Source organism: Apiospora phragmitis, assembly GCF_038363925.1.
Source record: "Apiospora phragmitis strain CBS 135458 chromosome Unknown utg000005l:1.0-4161743.0:1.0-4166827.0, whole genome shotgun sequence".
Classification (NCBI taxonomy): Eukaryota; Fungi; Ascomycota; class Sordariomycetes; order Amphisphaeriales; family Apiosporaceae; genus Apiospora; species Apiospora phragmitis.
In genome coordinates, this window is record NW_027117403.1 from 1914413 (window position 1) to 1933033 (window position 18621).

An 18621-nucleotide genomic window follows, 5' to 3' on the forward strand; every position below is an offset into this window, starting at 1 on the left:
GACGCGATGCAACCAGCCAGATGTCCTATGTAGACGGTACGATGGCAATCTGTCCGTCCGGCCGGTCGAGACGAGGGTTATCTAAGCTGAAATTGTCGCAAAGCAGCCCAGACGAATGGAATTGGTGAATCCAGGGTCTTCTTGTCTCTCTGTGACTCTTTCTCATGTCGGCACGTAACCCGTCCCTGGCCCAACTCCACTTATACCCGCGCTCTTCCTCCGGCGGGCACGCCACTCCTTCACTGGCCACTTCCTTCCCACTGCCACCCGGTCGGGTCATTTTGTCACAAGACTTTTCCGTCAATTCGTTTTTGCTTGCTGATTATTATTAGATTAATCACTCCATATGCCTGCCTGCCCCCTTTTCCCTTCCATACAACCAACGTCCGTTAATCTAGACGAGGAAACAACAACAGCTCGGTGATAGTTTGACATGGCAATGTCTGGCGTCCATCTGGGACAGGCCAGATAAGATAAGCAAATACAGCGTATTACTCCCGAACACCGATGTTTCCTCCATCTCGCCCGTCCTGACCTGACCTGACCAAACTTCCAGACACCACAGTCGGGCCTTCTCCATCATCCAACACTCAAACCCGTCCGCCATGGCCCTGTCCGACAACCTGGTGTCGGTGGGTTCCAGTGACTTCCTTGTTAGAGAATTGAGGGCAATCGAGCAATCGAGCATCGAACACGGAAGAAACTCTGTTCAATGGCTCCCTCTTGAAAATTGTGTCGTGCATGTCCACCTATATTCGCCGTACCTTATTCGCGACACGGGCCAGGTAGCGATGAAGGCCCAGTCATAGTCATGACTTTTTGGTTTCCGGATGGGATGATATTGATTGGGCGCCTGGGTAGCAGTGCCCGGCCAAGGCTCACCTCATTCATCCAAAGGCCCAAGCCTCACTTTCCAAGACCTCATTTAAATACACCCAAGAAGTCGCTGCTCCTTTTTGGCTGTTTCTTGGTATACTCAGTAGTCACAACTAAAACAACCTTCCTGGCCTGCCTCGAAACAACAAGCGCACCTCCGAAACTCTAAGAATACATTGCCTACCTCTTACATATCACCTTAAAGTACCTGCATATATATACCTACCTAGCCTTGCTAGCCCTACAGGTCCTCAACAAGTAGTCGACGTGTCACCCACCTGGCTGGCACTACTTTATATCAACCCCTCTCACCCTGACCCTCACCCATGATCCAACTCGGAAGAAGCATCTGCTCCCATCTATCTATCTATCTATCTATCTATCTATCTATCTATCTACAACCCATCCATCCGCCATGCCTTGCCCACAGCTCGTCCAACAGCTTCTCTATCGAGACTACGGCGCTGCCTCCATCAGTAGCGCCATAGGCGAAGCCATCCGGGCCCATGCCCGCGCCCAGGAGCTCGCAGCGGAGCTGGGCTATGAGTCCGCGCCCTCTTCGCCTGTCATGTCCCCCATGACTCCTCCCCTCAGCGACAGCGAGGACGAGGATGCCTCCATCACATCGTCGCCGCCCGCCCGGAAGAGGAAGCAGAGGAAGCATGTACACATGCCAGAGCCTGAGGTAAGTTCGAGCGGCCCAGAGTCAAAAACCAAACCCCCAACCAAACGTGGCACATGAAGTCTAACAACCTCCTTCTGCTATAGGGATGCGCCCCTTCTTGAACATTACACAAGGATCTATACCTTCATCACCGCTGCGACGCCGTAGTACGGCTTCCTTCGTGGGGAGAGAAACAAGCCGGCACGGCCGCCAGCACTCGAGATCCGCACGTGATCCAGATATGGCCACGCCATCCACGTAGCACATCTTCATGTGATCGCGAGCACATTTGTTGGTCTGCATCCTTCTAATAAATGGTAAGTAGCCAAAGTGCATCATCTCCCAGATCTGCGGCTTCATCCTCTTGGACATCAAAGTTCTAATTATTTTATTACTAGCAGACAATTGGATCTATCTATCCAGTCGAGCAACGCAACTGCTTCCCGACCTCAGCTTTCACAGGGCGTTGCTGTACAGCCTAGTCCATCAGTCACTTGTACAAGCTCAGCCAGCTAGCCTTCAAGTATCTTGTTGTTGTTGCGACACCTCGATACGCATCTACAGTTTCACTGGGTTGCAGGAACTTGCTGGCAACATCCACTGTTTGCTATTTATAAACAACCCCCGAGAGGGTTGAAACATTTCAGTATGGGGCAGTATGGGGGTGGACTTGCGCAGGCCTCCCGCCCCCATGGAGCAGGGCCACGTGCTGGCTTGCGCACCCGAGAACTGCGCCGCGATGGTTGCTGCTGAGTGAATGAGAGTGGTTGGGGTTTGATACATGACAAGTTCGAGCTATATATATTCAAGCGTATAGATCAAGAATATCAAAACATTGCCCAGCCTTTTTGAAGCTATCTCCTTAAATTTGCAGCTCCACACCTACCAACCTACTCGAGTCAATTCTGGCTAGGCCATGGGATTTTTGTGACTCGGTGACTAGGGGGGTAACATTGAGGTTTCCTATACCCTTTGGTGCTAGTCACACTTAGAGCCCCCCAGGATCGTCGACAGTATTGATCCGCAATTCCTGAAAAGGGAACAGATCTGATTATCAAGATTGGTGCAAGATCCATTGGGTGAATCTCTTTTAATCGGCCTAAGATTGACTTGTCTTCATTGGCTTGGCCCAATCTTGATGAGTGCCACCACCTCGGTATACGAGCCCGGTGCACTTGCAGAATACCAGCATGAAAGCCGATGTGCATATAAGTCGGGAACCTCTAGTCGTTGGGGGGAGATGGGGGGATGGCCATGGCTTGTAAGTGCTCAGTCACAGCTGCCTAAGCCAAGCCAAGCCAAGCCAAGCCCCCTGGTTTTGTCTGCATCAAAATGCGCTGCTCAGCTGGCATCCTCGCCCTCGCGGCAGTAACGAACGTTCATGCCGGACTCGTCGTGAAACCTCATCAGCACCAGCATCATGGTGACCTGGTCGCGCATCGCGCGGTCGCCAAGCGAGAGCCGGGGCTTTTGGGTCTCGTCAATGAGGTTACGGGACTCCTTAGTCTCGACGACGCGCTCCAGCTCCTGGACGACGTCACCGACCCCGTCCTCCAGCTCGACATCCTCGACCGCGTCCGGCCCCGCCGCGGCGGGGCCGCCCGCGAGCCCCGAGCAGGTCCAATCCGTCGTGCGCGATGCCTTCGGCACTCTGCCGCCCAACCTCCCCAAAGCAGCCGCCAAGCTCATCAGCGCCGGGCTCCTCGGCAGCGGCACCGGATTAGTAGTATCTGCCCACGCGCCCTACTCCCTCCCCGAGGCGCAGCTGCGCGCCGCCCTCCACATCCCCGCGGGCTTCACCTACTGCGCGCAAGCCGCCCGTCCTCTTCGTGCCGGGCACGGGCTCCTACGACGGGCAGCGTCTTCGCGCCCAACCTGCGCAAGCTGCTGGGCAACGTCGGCTACGCCGACCCCGTCTGGCTCAACGTGCCGCACGCCATGCTCGGCGACGCGCAGCAGAGCGCCGAGTACATCGCCTACGCCGTTCACTACGTGTCCGCCATCACTTCGAAGGGCGCGAGCGCGCGCAAGGACATCAGCCTGATCACCTGGTCGCAGGGCGGGCTGAGGTTCCAGTGGGCCCTGACATTCTGGCCATCGACGCGGGCGCGCGTGGCCAACTTACTCGCCGTCGCGGCCGACTTTCGGGGCACTACGGTCGCGGACCTGCTCTGCACCTCCGTGGCGGCGGGGGCGCCAGTGCCAGGCCTCTTGTGTGACCCGGCCACGAAACAACAAAACTACGACTCCGCGTTCGTCCGGGCGCTGCGCCGGCACGGCGGCTGCAGCGCCTGTGCCCACGACGTCGCTGTACTCGGGCTTCCTGGACGAGATGGTGCAGCCGCAGCAAGGCGCCTCGGCCTCGGCCCACCTCGACGACACCCGCAAGGTAGGCGTCGCCAACGTCGAGGTCCAGCAGGTGTGCGGGCCCGGCACCGTCGGCGCGGGCTTCTACGAGCACGCGGGCATCCTGATGCACGCCCTCACGCACTCGCTGATCGTCGACGCGCTGACCTATAACGACGACGGTGGGCCGGCCGATCCCTCACGGCTTGATCTTGGCGAAGTGTGCGCGCGCTTGGCGGCGCCCGTGCTCGGGCTCGCGGACGTCGTCGCGACGGAGGCGCTGATGGTCACGGGGGCGGCGCTGTTCTTGCTAGGGTACCCGGCGTTGTTCCCCTATGCTGCTGCTGCGCCCGCGCCCGCTTCTTCTTCTTCTTCTCCGTGAACGGGCAGGGCCGGCACGTAATTCCAGTCATTTGTGTGTGTGAGTGAGAGAGCAAGAAAAGGTGAAACCACGATGCCGGGAGAAATGTTCCTTGTACAGAGTCTATCCTTTGGGAAAACAGTCGATTCTCCCCGGGAGATGGATGGTGTGAAGGAGACTTGAGATGGAGCTGGCTTGCCCCTGAACGGCGAAGCTGTGAGTGTTTTGCGTCCATCATCACCAGCTTCGAATACCGTGTATACCATCGGCCTAAATAGCTTAATGACATTGCTATTCCTTATTGTTAATATGTTGTTTTCGAAGACGGCCTTGTTGATGGATTTTGGTGTTTGTCAAGGAGGCCTGTTTCTAGGTTGCCAAAGTCAAATAGGGGTAGCTCGTATATTTTGACTTGGAAGTATTGCACTTACCCACAGCCTTCTTCCCAGCGATTCTTTCCTTCCTAAATAAGCCAAAGTCTCGTGATAGATCGGGCACTCATTCGACATCAGGCTCTCACTCACTGACCAATGCCGTCGCATTCCCAAGGGATATTGTTATTGCCCAAGATCGCATATATCGCATCTCATACTCGCGTTAACCCACTCTGATTGTGTCTTTCTTTCTTTTTTTGTTTCTTTTCTCTCTCTTTACACGTGACCGGAACACCAGACAGCCAAGCTACCTGCCAGACCACGCCTCAGCCCAGCAAACCTTCTTCCAAGCCACTGTCGGCAGCATCGTCAAGGCAAGTACGTGCCCAACTGGCTACCTACCTACCTAGTTCGGCAGTCGAAACGAATCCGGCCGACTAGAATTACCTCGGTGTGTTTTGGGCAAGACCAATGTAAAACGACGCGCACACTCCGCACGTGGCAGACTGATGATGATGATGACTGACCGACGGATTAAGTTTACCGGTGCGAGGGGAAATCCGGGGTACGAACTGGACAACCGAACGAACGAACGAACGGACGGACGGGTAGGTAGGTTAAAACAAACAAGCCAACACCGCCAGGATCAACCTGATAGAGCCTCTTCGTGCGGCTCTTTTTCGCTTCGCGTCCGAGCTACTGCGACTGCGGGAACTAGGTTTGTCGTTTGTCAGTCGGAACTAGCCTTACGTCCGTTCTCAAAGGTTGCCTGCCGCCCCCAGCGCCGGTCCCAATTTTGCATTTGTGTCTGCATATTTGAGCCGCAATGCAATCATCGGTTACGATCCCGGATCAGCAAAGCGGCCAGATCCTTGAACCAAACGCCACACACGCCAGTCCGTCCGGGCGCACAAACGACGATGTCCTACAAATACATACGCAGTCAGGGCAACTTCATCTCTGTTACTCTAACAAAGATACCTGGCGTTAGGGGAGTTAAGTAAATGCAAGTAGCGCCCTACCTTTAATCTATTGGGTCAAAAGAGCTCCGAATTTGAAGGTTTAGAAAAGGAATGATGTGCCGAAAGTATTCAAAGTCACAGCGCATGCCAGAGAGAGAGAGGAAGGTTGGCATGAAAACCCCCGGCCGGCTACCCCAACTTAGTATCGTTGCTAGCATACCGCCGTAGCCAAGATCGCTTTCTGCTTGTGTGGGATTGACGAGCAAAGGACATGACTGACAATGCTGCCCGCAACTAGCTACTAACATCTTACTGTCTTGGATCACACCACCCAGACAGTGTCTGTTAGTGTACTTACTGCTGCTGCTGCTGCCACACACGCACACACTAGCCGCATACACGCTAACACAGCCAAAGACCCCTTTTATTGGCCGACGCATTTGCAGTCTTACCACCCCAGGACTGACCTTGGAGAAGCAACAGCAAAAACAAAGAAAGAAAAAACCCCTGGTATCCGCTCCACTGGAAAACCAGACCCAACCCATTGGAAACCTGTACATAGCTCTCTTACATACATGCATGTACACCATACCATACCATACCTACTTTACTTACCCCTCACCCTCACCCCCTCCCCTCATCGTGCTGCAGGACAACCCAGGGGAGTGACTCGGAGAAGGACAGGAATACCTTGCTAGCTGCCTTACCTAATCGAAGAAAGAATTCGAACAAGTAAGTGCCTTGGAAGTTGGAGAAAACGACGACGAATAGATGGGGCCTGCTGTCTACCACCACTATTGCTTGGGGGCAGCGCGCTACCGTCCCAAGTGCCGTCCAATAGTCGTGTAAACGTCCCGCAGATAGTATCTAGTAGTCTGCATTCGTTCCTGCAGGGCAGGGGCATTTATCCATTACATGCATCTTGCTTGCTTGCTCGTTGACCCCCTCCCTCGGGACCTTCCTTGCCAGGACTAAATAGATCCAGGGAGACTGAGACGACCCTAATCTTAGCCTGTCTAAGACGGCCGCCATCAAATGCATGGGTTGACATGTTCTAATCAGAGAAATGATTTAATCAGGATGATGGCTGACTGCTTAGGAATGGCTGAGAGACAAGACAACAGTGGTTTCTGCTCAGAAGGGACAGGAAGTACTCGCATTTTTCTCTTTGTTTGGCAATAAATACATACAGCCGGTCCTCTGCCCCTGACAGAATCTCAGATTCTCATAACTCTCACACATGCCGATTATCGTAAGGATGCATCGCACAACGTAAACAACAACATCAACTCCCCAAGAGCAGAAAATCTGCTCTTCCAGCATAAATGCAACCCATGTCTATCCCTCAGTCCGATACCGAACAACCTCCGCAACTGCTTTTTCTGGTATCTCCCCCAAGCCAAGAAAAATAGAAATGCCGAAATGTTAGACGCGAGCCTGAACCGCAAAGAAAATGCAACCGTTCCGTCTATTTGCACACCCCAAATCAAAACAAGAAAAAACGAACCAGATAAAAACACGAAGAAAGAGCTCAAGCAACTTGCCCCAGTCTCGCCATGATGAAAGTCGGCTCTCAAAATAAAGAGGCGAACTATGAGCGGAAAATTGCTGCGCAGAGCAACAACAAAACAGGGTCGACGCAAAGCGACCAGGTATCAGTCACAACGCCGAGCATATCATCAATGAACACCCGAGACGCCTGGCAATTTACTCATCGTCACGCTTCTCATCCTTGCGGATCCTCTCGCTCCACTTTCTCTTGCCAACGCGGGTTTCATAGTGAGGGGCCACGGTTTTGACGTCTTGCATGACCGTCTCAATCGCGGTGCGTGTTTTGTTGCGATAGCAGTCCACTACATCAATTCAGCCCTGGCCGTCATCCGGAGATTGGGGGTGCGTAGATATGCTTACAGGCTCTTTGCAGGAAAATGGTTCTGCCCGAGAAGACACGGCTTTGCAGCCAGGCCATACGGTAACCGAGGTCGTTCAGCCGGACTTCCTTGCCACGGGTGGTCTTGCGGGTTCGAGGAATGGCAACTTCGCCGTCCGATCCATCCGACATAGGCACCTTGACCATGGACCGGCCTCTGCCATTGTTGCCACGAGATCGGCCGGTGCGGCCTCCCTCGACCTCAACCTCGTCGTCGCTCAAATCCTCCTGGAAAAACTGGCTACCGGTGGCACTCGGAGGAGGGCTTTGCATCTCGCGCGGGAAGTAGCTACGAGGGAACACCGACGAGCTCTTGCGGAATGAGTCGGGTATCTCCTTGGTGTCGACACTCTCCAACGTGACACGAACGCGCAGGCGACAGCCACGTTTGTTGTCTTCAACCAGGATGAACTTACGCTTCTTGGCTTCCGGGATGTCAGGGGAAGAGACCCTCCGGGTTCTCGTCCTCGTCCCGGGTATTGCGGGCAGCGATGGCTCCTCCGTGGTGGGAGGCACCGCTGATGCCATCATGAATGGGAGGCATGGAGGATCCAGAAGCAGAGTTACTAGGGTAGGGTTGAGGATAACCGTTAAAGACCTGGGCGGGTCGGACGTCATCCGAAGATCCAGAACCCGGTCCGGTAGGGGCCTGGTGGTGGTGATGGTGGGCCTCGTCCATATATTCGCCGTCCCTGTTCACACCATAGCGGATTAGCCAGGGACCAGAACCAAAGCCGTGGAAATCAGCAGGGGGGGGGAGATAATCAGTGTGCAGCGAGGGGCTTAAATGCGACAACCAATCAATTCGGGCCATTGGGGAATCCCGACGCCAAAACGCAGTAGCAATACAAGGAGGTGTGCAGGAGTGAGAAGGGTGCCAAAAGGTAACAGGTATAAAGGTATGTTGTTGTGTGTGCAGTGGGTGCGAAATAATGCAATGCCATGCAACTTTTGCCAGCAGACAAATGACGACTACTGGTTCGCCGCCACCCCTTAACTAGAGGGACTAAACAGTGCAGCGAAACCAACTAGATAATGTACAGAGCAGTTCCAGTTTCCTTCCAGTAAACAAGCCCCCCATGCGCGCCTTGCGGTCATCTGCCGCTATATAACAAGAAAGTGACCAAGCAGCCGGTCCAAAAGAATTCCAAACGCACAAAAAGGTATAGTGATGATGGAGGTATCATGTAATTGCACAGTAACGACAACAACAACGCATCAATCACATTTGGTGAAACATACCGACTTCATCTCCACCCTGACCATTACCGTCCTGGTGATGGTGGTGCATGCCCGGACCCATGCCGCTCATGCCAGGCTTCCCCATGGAGGAGCTATTACCGGGGCCCATGGAACCAGGGGCTGGGATCCCTGCCGGGCCACTAGGACCGGACATGTGTGTTGGGTGAGGTGTCGAAACCGCCTTGCGATTGTTCATCTTCGCCATACGCCGCACGCGTCGACTTCGCAGTCGCGGGTCCTGGTTGCTGTTGCGCCAGCTATCGACTGCCCGTTGGATTAGGCCTCTCTTGCCACGCAGGCAGGGGTTTAGTTGAGCGAGCGCCCAGCCCACAGTGTTGCACTCCGTCTCATATTGCAACCGGTTGCCACGGTACTGATCCTTGGGACAGCATGCGCGGGGATAGACGCAGTTCTCTGTCTTGAAGTCGCTAGCAAGCTCATCGGTGTTCACCGACTCCACATCGCATCGAATGGTGTACTCCATCTTGACGCGGTCGCGAGAGTATTCAAACGCGATCCATTGGACGCCATTGTTGTCTTGCCTGACCACCAGGGGAGTCGTTGCGGGTATAGGGCCCGGGGCCGCGTTGTTATTAACACCGGGCGTAGAGCCCGTCGGCGTCGACAACGGAGGAGCGCCATTTTGACTATGCTGTGGTGTGCCCAATGGGCCTGATGAAGGGCGCTGTAGTTGTGGCACTTGCGGTTCCATTTTGGTGTGGCGAGGGCTTCCCGTCATCGCTGATTGCGCATGCTGGTTTGTGTGCTGCGTCATTGGGTGCTGTGGCGCCTGAGACATCATCATGTTATTTTGCGATGCCATCGAAGGGTGAGGCTGCTGGGCATGTTGCTGGTATGGCGAAGGAGCTGCCGGCTGGGGCATTGATGGATATTGCGACTGCTGCGTGCTGTAGTACATTGACTGCTGGTGCAGCTGCGACGGAGGTTGCGCGTACATGCTACGGTGCTGATCGTGACCCGAGGGAGAGGCGACAGAAGCTGGCGAATTAGACTGCGGCGTATGATAAGACATCGGCGGGTAGGGTCTAGGCATCTGCGTTGCGGCCATCATTTCGGATGTGTCTGGAAGTTCCAGTCAGTTCACCATTGTTAAAATGCGTCAATTCTGGTCGCGTCTGGGGCACCAAAAAAAAGTTGCTTGACTTACCTGCGGATGTATATCCGCTAGTCGCGCCTGGAGTGCTGTAGGGACTCGGATGATGGTAGTAAGGCAGACCGTCCTGCGCGTGCTGCTGGGCACTAGGAGCCTGGGCCGTGGATTGGTAAGCCGGTTGAATCGAATGCGTGGAAGAGTATGCGGACGGGTGCTGCTGTTGCGACTGCGGAGGGGGCGCCTGATGGTGTTGATGAACGATGCTCGAGGGTCGAGGATGCTGCAAGTGTTGGGGAGGCGCCGGACCCTGCGAGTGGTGGGGGTGATGCTGCATAGAGGAGACACCCATTAGTACGAACTTTGATGCGTCAAAGCCAAACAACGACAACCATGGAAAGTAAAGAAGTGAGTAGGACGCGTCGATGTTTTATTTTATTTTCTCTTGACACTGTCAAAGTCTGGGGAACCTTATTCTCATCCCCTGGAGACGAGGTTCAACGGATGAGGCGTGTGTGGACGAGGGGGGGTGCCAGTCACGGATTATATGACCAGGACGTGCATACAGTATAGTACCTCTACCAGCTCCAGAAATAATAAGAGGCCAAGAGAGCAGAGGGAGGAAAAGCGGTACCAATGGATAAGCCCTGTCAGACACCTTCTCTCTTGGAAAGAACAAGTGGATTAGGAATCGGAAGGAGAACCCGACAATCGAAGGTTTACCGACTGGGTAACTCCTTCCAAGTTTATTTGAGACGCGACAATAACGATGTCCTCGAGCTCACCGGAAAAGGTAACAGACTGGGTCCGACAGGGGAGCATAGGGAAAAAAATTGGACAAGAGATTTTGGAGATCGGAGCGAGGGTGCTCGAAAGGTGACAATGAAAAGGGGGGGGGGCAGACAGGGCAGTGTCAACAGATATTTGAGAGGTATGGGTATGTTAAGGTGAGAGAGAGCAAGGTATGGGTTGAGAGAGGTAAGGATGTAGATTACAGATGAGGCTAAGGCATGAGGTCGGATTTGTATGAAGGTACGTCCCAGAATCACTGATTCCAAAGATATAGCAGGGACGATATTACTGCTTTGTTTGGTACGGCGAATGGCCGTGCAATGCCTGCCACAGAAATATAAGGGCATGGGTTTAAGGAAGGGAAGGTGTCGGGAGGGGGGGGTGGCGTGGGCGTGCCGAGTAGAGAATGCGTGTGGGAAGAGTTGCGGAGGACTTTGTTGCACTCTCGCGGTGGAGCAGCAGGATGGAGGGGAGGGGTGCGCTCATCAAAGAGTACATGAGGCGTGGGACAGCGCATGGAAGAGACATGACAGGGGTGGCAAAGGAGAAGATGCAAATTAGATGAAGTGACCAATGGGTACACATTGGAGCGAGCCTGACGAGGACTTGATTGCCCAATAGGGTATCGTAGACCCGGTGCTAGCCAGCGACGGGGGTGCAAGACGGTGCAGGGGAGCTTCTCGTGGGCGAACCAGCTAGAAGTAAGGCGGTGTGGGACGAGGATCCGACTCGAGATACTTGCCCAGCCAGTGCGCTGCCGCGTGATGGCCCAGGTACCCCGAAAAGTAGGTACGGCGAGTACAAAGCTTGACGCACTTTCAAGGTTGTTCGCGGGCGTACTGCACTGAGAGTTTTCGAGGATAGCAGGCAAACAAACAACTTGGAAGCATGAATGCGCTCAACATAACTCTCAACTCAGAAGCCTATACCATCGCCCATCATCCGCTTCCATCACGCCCGTAGGCTGTAACAGTCCAGACCCAAGATTCGCGCCCGTTTTGCAGTTGAACCCAGTGCGAAACGCTGCGAGGCAACTCTTGCAAATCTGAATCAAGATGATGGGCGGTTGTGAAGGCCATCCGCCATTGGAGCCCCACACTCGAGACCGACAGCTACATCCACCAATCACTTGGTCTTCCGCCGTCGTCACATCTGCCCACGAGGTTCTTGACTAGACGTACCCGAAGAGAGAGAAACAGCGCCAGAAAAGGACCTCGAGTCTTTTTCCCCCCGGCCGCGGTGAAGGACTTCTTCAGGGTCTAGCCTAGCGGATTCCCGCAGTACCGTCACTGTCCAGACTCGCGCGCATTCTGAAAAGAGGCAGTAGCTGTCAAGAAGCCGCTCGTGACGTCTCTCTGGCTGGGCCCGTGACGGACCCAGAACTTGGCTGTCATTGAACTCTTTCTCCGCACGCCCATTGCATCCAGGGCCTGCCAATTGATGTCTAGCAGCCGATCTACTGTATGGCCGGCATCTGGTTTGCACTTGCGCCGACAAAGTAACTCGTTCGATCCCATCAACTCTGATGGTTTTCTCGGAGCCCTCAGCCATTGAAGATTACAGTGTGGCTAGTGGTACTGCTGCAGCATGATTGCGAATCAAAGGATGCTGAGATGTCCTGCACTAAAAGCCCGTTCCACTTGGGAGGGCCCTCGGACGTTGCAGGCACGTCAGCAGCATCCGTCCATCTATCCCACTGCGTGGAAGAGAGGGTGAGTGGGGTGCCCATGGCCCAAATTTGCATCGCTGCTCTTGACCGTTCAACTCCGCTTGGCACGCTAAGGCAGCCCACACATGCCCTGTTCCAGAGCATGTATCCCCCGGTCTTTTGTGAAACAAGATCGGCCCCCTTGAATTCCCTTTTGACGAGTCCGGGCAAGGTCAGGCTTGCGACAAGGTAGCCAAACTTCTGGAAGCGATAGAAAAGATCGTTCCATGGCTGTTGTGATCCCAATGAAGCCCAGTCGCTGTCGGCCTGCAAGGGCACCCCTTGACTTGCACATTTCTTGCCGCACGTGAGGCTGAAATGTATGGTTGAGATGACGCGCGAGGCCACAACTTGAAGATAGGCAAGGTAGAGAGATGGAAAGCATTGCAAGAAAGGCATGACGCGAGAATGCAGTAAGAATTATTCAGAACTCACAGGATCGTTTGTATGCTCGTCCTTCACATAAGGATGGGGGGTATGCCGGTGTTGCACCATCTTCATCAGCATTGCCTAACGTCGATTTGGGCGTGTTGTAGGTATTTGTTCGTGTCTGGCCGCAATCAAAACTTCGTCAGCACGCGATGCCATCATTCTTCTTCAGGACAACGATGATCCATGAAAGTGGAAGCGCATTCGTCCCCACTGGCCTCATCTCGGGACAGCCGTTGCAGAAAAGTCCAACGATGGCAGATGCAGGCAACAACTGATCTCGGCTTGCCGGACCGCCCTAGATGCTTAGTTGCCGTGCTTTCGACTACTGTCGCCAGGCTGTCCTGACATCAACTTGTCACGCGCCTGTGCGCAGAGACAGACTAGCGACATAATGCTGATGCAATGCGCTTCTGATAGAGTTTAGTACGATCATTCAGAACTTACTTTGACGCGAGTCTAGACTCTGGCGGGGGAGCTTAAATCGAAGACACTGCAAATTCTGGTCGGCGACACGGCGGGATGTGTTCTTGGAGGAACAGCGGTCAATTCTCTGCCATCACGCCTGTCAGTTTCGAGGTGTTTATAAAAATAATACGCTTCACACGCTGAAGTGGAGACCCATCACAGAGCGGTCCAACGACATCCATTTGTGTCTCAGCAAGTGAAAGCGATATAAATAGACCCCTGCTTATATATCAGGCATCCAAGGAAAGAGAAAAGACGATCAGGCTCGGCGTGGTTGGCGATGGGAATTTGCCATGGTGAATGAGCGCTTGCCACCGAAGCGTCGCAACTGTACCGCTTTGCTCTCTGGGGGCACTTGAGAGCAGGCTATAGTTGCTGCAGATGGGTGTTGATATGTTGAGATTATAGTGAATGCGCTTACTTTATTGGAGAGACGAAGAGAAAGAAGGAATAAGCTCTCTTGCAGCCGGGTGGTCCTAGTTGGTATGGAAACAACAAGATCCAAATGCAGCTGTGTTTGCCTGATGCGCTGCCGAGGAATTCCCTTGAAGTCGAGAAAGCAAACGCGCAATGATGAAATCAGTTTGCCGAGTCCTGGTTTCGCACTTTGCTTCTTCCTTGGCAGTTTGAAAGTCGAGCAGTAGATATGGGCTGTAGACGCGCTCAGTGCCGAATGTCTCAGTCGTGAAGGAGTCTGATAATCTATCAATCGCAGACTTATGCTTCCGGGTTCCAATTAGATAGACAGCGTGGGCCCTATACACCTCGTTAGTACTTGCTTAGTGTGCGTGCTTGTTCGGCAGCGCCAGGATAATGGATGGGACGATCGCGCTCCAAGAAGCGCGGCAGAATTTAGGACGAGATAGATGCATACTGGAGTTGAGCTAGGATGATGTAGCGAGAGCCAGGAGAATATGTCCTGATGACGCGAGCTTGCAGGGCGTCATGCGGGTAGGGTGCCAGGGAACAGAAGACCTTGGGGAGAGAATATGTATGTATGAAAGAGGTGCGGTGATGGAGACGGGCCTTGGTGGAAGTTGACAAGGTCTGGTATATACATGTACTGAGAGCAAGGTGCTGATTGAGAGAAAACAGCCTGCGAGCCCCTGCAGGCCACAGCATGCAGCAAATGCTGGTTTTTTATTAAGGGGAGGGATAGAATGGTCCCATCACGATGGTAGAGGCCGTGGCAACTTGCAAGGGTGGGTGTGCACACTATCCCGATGAGGATTTGGGATAAGAAATCGGGTAAATGTTGTATCTCGGGTGGGTAGTGAATGTATAACGGTATTACCACCACGACTTTCGAAAGCAGTAACCCTAGCGATGGTATCTTTAGGTACGGCCAGTTTTGCACCGAAGTAACGTCAACAGGACGATGGAAGACGCAGGAAGTTCCTCCTTCGAAATCTGAGGCCGAGCAATGGGCTTATCTACTTGGTTCGGTTCCCCCAGGAGAAGAGACCTGCTACCCAAGCCATTGATGTAGGTCTACATAAGTCGGCGTATTTTTAGGTCTTTGGTTCTCTGGTGGGATATGTGATCTGTACTGTGTACATGGCTGCGCAATTTCGAGCAGGTCTGTTCGCGCCGGTGCTATTCCGGTTTTGTGCGACGACAAAGCATCGATGAATTCCTGACTCAGCTAATACTTAGGATAGCTGTCACTGCAGGCCCTGACGTATCGCGGGGGGAAGATAGAAGACGACGCCTACAGGGCAAATAAACTACACGGGAGTCGGGATTAGACCTCGTGGTTGATTGGATCCGACCCGTGCTGTGTGATCCGGAATTTCTCAGATAGACAAGCAACTAGCCGCGGTGTGGTAGTGCCAAATATCAGATATGGATGAGGTGTACCTTTAGCAGTGAATCTGCTACAAGACTTCCAAGTACCAGAAGCTACGAGAGTTGGATCATGTGGAACAAAGCCGAAAAACGACGTATACTCCGTAGTGAGTGGCTTTTACTCGATTGCAGTTTGATATACTACTAGCTCTGCGAAAAACCCACGTACGTCAGCAATGACAAGTGGATAGGTCAAGTCTTAAAGGTGTGCAGAACCCATTTCGAAAACCCTCAGGGGTACGTTGACTCCACGGGAAGGCTGCAGGGATGGATAGTTGAAGTTGCCTTGACCCTTGCCAGGACGCCATGCGCACCAAGAACCGAGGCGACGTCCAAAATCAAACTGATATCCGATTCACTCTCAACGATACCATGACTATAGTCCGGCAGAAAGTGACGAGAGGACGGCGCGATACAGGCTTGTTCGAGAACACGAGGCGCTCACATTATTTCCTGAAGACCGGGCACTTGGGAAGTCTGGCGTTGGCTACGTAGTGCATTCGCTCTTCTCACAGAACAGAGGCCTGCTGGTAACCCTGCACTTAATGGGGCTAAGGTTTTCAAGCCCAACGCGCGTGGCTGGCGCGTGGGCGGCACGCGCGTGGGCTTGGTTTTGATCCAGTTTTGGCGCCATAGAGAAAAGCAATATAAGAAAAGAAACCACTGTAAGATTTCGAGGAGAACCGAGATCTCACCTTTGTGGGATGGCGCTGCGGGGGTACAAGACAGGCGTTCGACCACAGACTAAAAACCGCCCATAACTTCGAGTTCCTTAAGCCCGAGAAGACCAATGTTTGGATGCCAGAGATCGCATGTCTTTCGGCGTTACTCTACAAGGGCCCATCGGCATAAAAGTCAAGTACTGAATTTCCTGGTGTCGGAAGAGTTCACAGTTCCGTCTACGCAAGTCTAGAAACTTGATACCCGAACTTTGGATGCGCAACCGGGCACAACAGGAATCTTGTGAAACCCAGGAAACATGAAGCGCGGTCTTGAAGTGACACATCGAGCAGGGTATCGAGTTTAGCGAGAGAACTATGTACACACATAGCTAGCGTTGACGACGACACTAGAAGAAGAGACTGGTGTGGCTTTTGCCTGGGAAAACACTCACTTTTGACGAGGATAGGCGGCCCGGTGGTTATTGGAAACGGCCTCAACAGCACTGAAGGCAGACCCCAGCGCTGATGAGCCTCTTTCAATAGTACTTCCGAAGCCACACATGGCCCTCGAGGTTCGAGGTCTTAAATCTATGTGTTCGCGTCTGCAGCTGTAGCAGTTGCAGTTCGAATTTGGACGATCGGGCCTCTTTCAAAACGGCCCTGACCAGGATGCTGGAGAGACATGGACCAGGGACCGTTGTCTTGACTTGGAATCCAACCAGACGGATTTGGGCGTGGTTCTGACAGACAGTGGGAAGGAGACTGCCAGATTTGGAGTGTTGCCAGGGAAGTCCCACGAACAATCCCACGCATCGCATGCCTGCCAGCAGAACTGCCAGGGCGATTGATTGATGGTGCCCCCTAGGCTAAGGCATGGTACGGTTTGTGCATGCCTCCGTTGAGAAGGGTGCAGGAACTACCCCAGGCCAGGGACGCTTACCTTTTGACCTTGCAACCCCCCTTGATCCATGCCCCTCACCCTCGCACTTTTCTAGCAGCACGTTGAGACCATTGAAATGCTTTTCTGTGGAGGAATGGACTTCCAGGGTTGTTAGACTGAGAACCGTCCGGTCGGGAAGCCATTCATAACGCAACTAAGGGAAGAAGGAATGGAACGTACATGGTACATCAGATACACCTTTGAACTTGCGCCGGATGCTGATCAGGTGAAAATAACAGTGGCTATCTACTACATGTTGTAATTACCTACTGATGCACAAGAGAAATATATTACACAATCAATCCGCGACAAGTAGCAATTTGATTCCGACCTATATCCACGAGGGGTTAAGGTGGCAGGTAGGTTCCTATTAGGTGGGAAAGTTATAATTAGTATTTCATACATATCTTACAGCCTGGCTCTATGCAACGAAGGTAAATTACTGTTTCGGGAGACGGGAGAATATGAGCTCTCTACCTGTCAGGGTAGGTACATGCTGCCAGTACAAGAATAACACAACACGCCTTCCAGCGAGACCACACTTGCCCGAAAGGCAAGATAAAATACACTTCGAGTGCAACTGTATACATACCTTACCTACCTACATGAGTTAAGACGGTCAAGTACATAGTCCGTCAAAAGCCAGCAGCGGCGCTAGAACAATAAGCCACCGACAAGAACCTAGGCAGGCAGGCAGTCCAAATTCAATTGATCCATTTCGGTTTCTCTCCGTGGGCGGGGAACAAGACCGGTAGGTGCAAGGATTTTTTAACCTAGCTGACAGACATGGGAAGGAACGGCAGTCCTACACCCGCCCCCCTGAAAGTTTGTTAAATTCATACCCTTGTGTGAGAGCCCTTGTACAGGTATTTCATGCGTCCGCAATACCTCTATCGTGCTGAAACGTATAACAGCTGTTCAGTGGCGGGACATCTTTTACGGTAGTAACTCCTCTGTTTTTTTATGTTTCAAATGGATGTTCGATGTACGTCCTACACAAATATAGCCTGTCGGTACTTCGTCTGAAGTCCGAAACGGTATCCATCGTTTAACAAACTTTCAGGGATCCTATTGTACGTCGTCTAAACCAGCATCAAACAACCCGGCGGTACCAGCGGAACGGATCGGTAAAAGCTAGATAGCATGGATATTGTTTACCTAGAACAAGGTATGTTAGTCAGGCAGAGATGCAACGGCGTTTGGTGGCCCCAGGCAGCCAGGCCCTGCAGATTTATAGTAGCAGTGCTAAACACTGATAGTGCCATTGCAAGTTCAATGATATTCCGTCAAAGGAAATATGACGCCCTCTCAGCATCGGCATCCACACGATATATTGAACAGCAGAAATCGAGAACAAGCAGGGATGATGAGGGCAGATTGAGGATGGGAAAAGGCCCCCACGAGGGTTGTTCGTCTGCAACGCTTTCCATTGGTAAGCGCTAGGTATTCACACCTGGGCATACACAGGTAGCGAAGTCAACAAGGTACGTATGTCGACCATGGACGAAGTCAACGTAGTAGTAGTATTGTGTCGGTTTCAAGATCAGACCGTCCAGGACTTCAAGGATGATACAGTACATCCGACACACCATGTTCCTCGATGACTAAGTGGCACACAGACAGAAGGTGCCCATAACACGAAAGCACGCGGGTACTTTTTCCTACGATAGAGAGCTTACGCTGCTGTGTAATCAGTCATGCATGGTCCCTCCCACACCATACCCTACATATTTCTTGAGAAACGCGAGATTCAGCGCACGCGCTATCTCCGTGGACGAAATACGTTCTGCCGTAGCACCATGGTTTTCCAGGCGACATGAGGCAAAATATGAGCTGCTGTCACCACACCTCCCGCTACCACCCGTAAGGCTTGGGAAATGTGGCGTACGTAATGAATCAAAAATGTAC

General features: G+C 52.9%; 3 protein-coding genes across 3 annotated transcripts; 2 read left to right on the plus strand and 1 right to left on the minus strand.

The window, feature by feature from the left end:
• Positions 1-1291: 1291 nt before the first annotated feature.
• Positions 1292-1662, plus strand: PG994_004645 (uncharacterized protein; the record flags this gene model as incomplete). The annotated part of the gene is made up of 2 exons (XM_066856054.1): positions 1292-1561; positions 1645-1662. The coding sequence occupies 2 exons, from the start codon at positions 1292-1294 to the stop codon at positions 1660-1662; spliced, it is 288 nt and encodes a 95-aa protein (XP_066718221.1).
• A 1210-nt stretch (positions 1663-2872) lies between these two features.
• On the plus strand, positions 2873-4268 carry PG994_004646 (uncharacterized protein; the record flags this gene model as incomplete). The annotated part of the gene is made up of 2 exons (XM_066856055.1): positions 2873-3697; positions 3741-4268. The coding sequence occupies 2 exons, from the start codon at positions 2873-2875 to the stop codon at positions 4266-4268; spliced, it is 1353 nt and encodes a 450-aa protein (XP_066718222.1).
• A 3022-nt stretch (positions 4269-7290) lies between these two features.
• On the minus strand, positions 7291-10356 carry PG994_004647 (uncharacterized protein; the record flags this gene model as incomplete). Its single annotated transcript, XM_066856056.1, has 4 exons — positions 9924-10356; positions 8756-9838; positions 7495-8205; positions 7291-7436 (listed from the first exon to the last, which is right to left on the minus strand). The coding sequence occupies exons 1-4, from the start codon at positions 10216-10218 to the stop codon at positions 7291-7293; spliced, it is 2235 nt and encodes a 744-aa protein (XP_066718223.1). The 5' UTR covers positions 10219-10356.
• Positions 10357-18621: the final 8265 nt, after the last annotated feature.